The 3,597-nt window shown below is 44.2% G+C and overlaps 1 protein-coding gene across 1 annotated transcript; it reads right to left on the bottom strand.

The window, feature by feature from the left end:
- Positions 1 to 1,024: 1,024 nt before the first annotated feature.
- LOC131252580 (uncharacterized) lies at positions 1,025 to 2,658 on the bottom strand. The gene has a single exon (XM_058253197.1). It carries the CDS (start codon positions 2,366 to 2,368, stop codon positions 1,127 to 1,129), a length of 1,242 nt encoding a protein of 413 aa, XP_058109180.1. The 5' UTR covers positions 2,369 to 2,658; the 3' UTR covers positions 1,025 to 1,126.
- Positions 2,659 to 3,597: the final 939 nt, after the last annotated feature.

Below are 3,597 nucleotides of genomic sequence, written 5' to 3'. Positions count from 1 at the left end.
TCAACTACCAAAAATCTCTGTATATCTCTTGCTCCTCGTTGGCTTCTCTCTCTTCCTCTGCTGCCTCATGTTCTTCATTTTCCTTGTCAGGAAAAAGCAGCAGTTTGCTAGATCTGATGAAAGGAGGAAGCACGTCCCTTAGTAGATTGTTTGACATGGAGCATACTAGTCTGTCTGCACGTTTCACTGAATATAGTGGGCCGCCCATAATCAAGCCTATATATCTGTGGGGCAGTGATGATGAAGACTTTCAAGGGTTGTCGCATTGGGCAGCCAGGAAAACAGTCCAACCAATCGACAATGGTTCTGGATTGGGTTCTCTTAATGGGTTTGCATCAGATAGCAGCTTTGGAGAAAGAGATTTGGGTTTCGCAAAGAAGAGAGCAAAAAGCAAACATCGATTGATGAGAAAAAAATCATTTAAAATTTTACCAGGATTTGGCATATGGAGATGCAGAGGTTTTGGATTCAAGCTGAGGTTGAGACGATTGAGGGTCATCATCTGCGGAAGAAAGTTTTTATCATATAATTTCCAGTCCAGCATCCTACAATGAGTCGGGATTCCCACCCACCATCGATGGGCAGTGGAAGATGTTGGTGTACGATTGGAACAGAGGAATCATGCCCATTGATTTTTTATAATTAATTTCAGATTCTAGTTTACCATTCCTTGGAAACAATCAAAGGAATTTGAACATTTACATGTATTAATACTTGAAAGTTGAAACAGCTATTTCCTTCTCTTGTATGAGATTTTCAGATTGAAAATAAAACTTCCTATTTACATTGGAAGAATGGAAAAAAGAATAATGGAATGGAAGAACAACTCATAACAATCAGGGAGCTTATATTGAGGCACTGTATGCATGCTTACAAAAGAGACAGTGATCTGATATGAGTCTGATTGAAAATAAAATTTCCTATTTACATTGGAAGAATGGGAAAAAGAATAATGGAATGGAAGAACAACTCATAACAATCAGGGAGCATTGAGGCACTTTATGCATGCTTACAAAAAAGACAGTGATCTGATATGAGTCTGATTGAAAATTAAATTTCCTATTTACATTGAAAGAATGGAAAAAGAATAATGTAATGGAAGAACAACTCGTAACAATCAGGGAGCTTATATTGAGGCACTGTATGCATGCTTACAAAAGAGACAGTGATCTGATATGAGTCTGCCCATGACACTCCCTTCTTCGACTTTCAAGTTGTTGCTCTGTCGGTTCCATAGGTGAATCGCGTAGGTCTCTCCACTCAGTTGAAGCAGCTTCGCAGCAACCCATCTCGACGTAGCCGGATTCTCCGGCCTCTTGAACAACCCACCTATCTTAGTCCAATCTACTGGATAGAAGGCCATCGGTGGCAAGACAGTGAAGTTATATCCAGGCCTCTTGGCTACTCTTGCGACCACCCTTGAAACCAAATACGGCCCGTTATGGCCCCATTTGTTTCCATTGAAAGTGAGTGAGAATTCCTCAATGAATTTGAACAGGAGAGGATGCTGCTTATCGAAAATCAGGACGGCGTTGTTCAGACGGCTCCAATTCCCAGTCTCTGCATCGATGGCCTGGGCCCCGATCGAGTTCCTCAAAGCTGTTAACTTCTTCATCACTATAAAATCAGTGTCCAAGTAAATGCCGCCATATTTATATAGGACTGCAAGTCGTAGCAGATTGGATAGATTCTGAGCTAATGGAATCTCGCCTGGATCAACATTCCCCTTCTTCAGCTCATTAAACCAGGCCCCTGCTGGCGTGTTTCTGAACAGAAATGGCAAGTCTGGTGTGACTGCTATCACTCTGAAACCAGCATCCACCAGAGGTTTCAAGACCTGGCTCCCGCGCCGGGAATCCATTGTTGTCGAAAGAATCATCAAACACCCGAAACGATGAGCTTTGAAGAGGCTCTCCAAGGCGAGGAATTCCCGATGCCCAAACAGTATCACTGGCGAAATCCATGTCATGAAGAACCGGGCCTCACACCCATCATCAAAGAATTCCTGAGCCCTCACTGCAAATTTCCGGGTCAACCCATTTGATCGAATAATCTTGAATTCATTAATGTTATCTATGAACCATTTGATCCTCTTCTCAATTGTGACATTAATGGGAGGAAGAACTGGACCTGGGTCTTGGACATAATTCTCCCAGACCTCTTCTTCTACAGAAAGCAGCACTGCAGGCGAAGACTTCGATTTGAACTGTACCCAGGCCTTATCGGAGGGGAAAACCCAAGTGGGTCTTTTCGATCGGAAGGCGACGGAGTGGAGTGAGAAATTGGAGAAAGCGCTGATGGCGAGGAGGAGAAGGAGAAGGAAAGCTGCAAGAGATAAGGTGGAGAAGAGGGAGGAGAATTTGAACATGATGCAGAGACTCTTCTTCTCATGTGGGGAAAAGACATGAAAGAGAGAAGAGACAGAAATGGGATTTGAATTATAGAAAATAAGAGATGGGAAGGAGAGGATTCATCGCGGAGAACGGGAGAATCTAAGGAAAGAAGTGAGGATATTTTGGAGGCTTTTATTAAAGGTTTTTTCAACTTCATCCGACTGATATTAATATTCAAAACGAAGAAAAGTAGGGAGAACGTATAGCCGTCGCTAATGCTATGTAGTTTGGAAATCTGCAAGAGAGAGACAGAGAGATTGGCCGAATTGAATATCTTTCCTTTTATAACTGTGAAAAGGCTTGTTTTTGGAAGATTCTTATGGACGGCCAGGCGATTGGGCTTTGTTTCCCGCGAGGCCACGTCGGATTTTTCGCTCGCAAGAATGGTAATCTTACTCGCAGATACTTATTCGCGGCGCACGCGTGGACGAGGCACGTGTATGTGAGATCGGATCCGTTCACCCGTGGGGCCCGCTGTGGATGTGACCTGTTCCGTAAATCAAGCCGGCCGGAAAGTTGTAACTACTGGATTTGGGGTAAAAGATGAGTGGTTGAAAACGGTTGAACAACTGTCCGGATGCAATACTGACCGGACTTTCCTGTCCCCCGCGTACAGGGAGACACTGGGCCATGGAGATATCAATGTGATATCCACTCCGTCCATCGGTTTCATCAGATCACGTTAGGTAAGGAGCCTAAATTCGAGGCAGATCGGACGTTTAAGTGGGCCACAGGACAGGTAATAGTGATGATGGAAACGCGGCTGTTGAAACCTACATGAAGCCCATCGTGATGTTTATATTCCATCCAAACCGTTCATATGGTCATTCCCACTGGGATGAATAGAAAAGACAAACATTAGACTGATCCAAGCCCTACAAAAGTTTCATTTGAAGGCGTTCAATCCCCACCGTTTCCTGTAGCGTGCCCACCTGAATTCGGGATCTATCTCATTTTGGACTCACGTCCTAACAACTAACAAGAAGGGACACTGATGGACGGAGTGGATGTCACACGGACATCGTGCCGTGTTTCACATAGGGGCACAGGTGTGGGCCTGCCTGATGAACAGCTCAACTTCACTACACGTGTGACTTGTTTATAAGGACATGCACGAGTAAAATTATTAGAGGTTTGGTAACCTCCACACGAGTATAGATTTCTGCCCATCCACGCGTCCTAATAGCCATATGCGCGAGATCCA

This window comes from Magnolia sinica, chromosome 8, assembly GCF_029962835.1.
Source record: "Magnolia sinica isolate HGM2019 chromosome 8, MsV1, whole genome shotgun sequence".
Lineage (NCBI taxonomy): Eukaryota > Viridiplantae > Streptophyta > Magnoliopsida > Magnoliales > Magnoliaceae > Magnolia > Magnolia sinica.
The sequence above is the reverse complement of the archived record's forward strand: the minus strand, read 5'-3'. Positions and strand labels throughout refer to the sequence as shown.

Excerpts from the sequence above, each read along its gene's own strand:
- LOC131252580 (XM_058253197.1), bottom strand. The coding sequence starts at position 2,368 with ATGTTCAAATTCTCCTCCCTCTTCTCCACCTTATCTCTTGCAGCTTTC.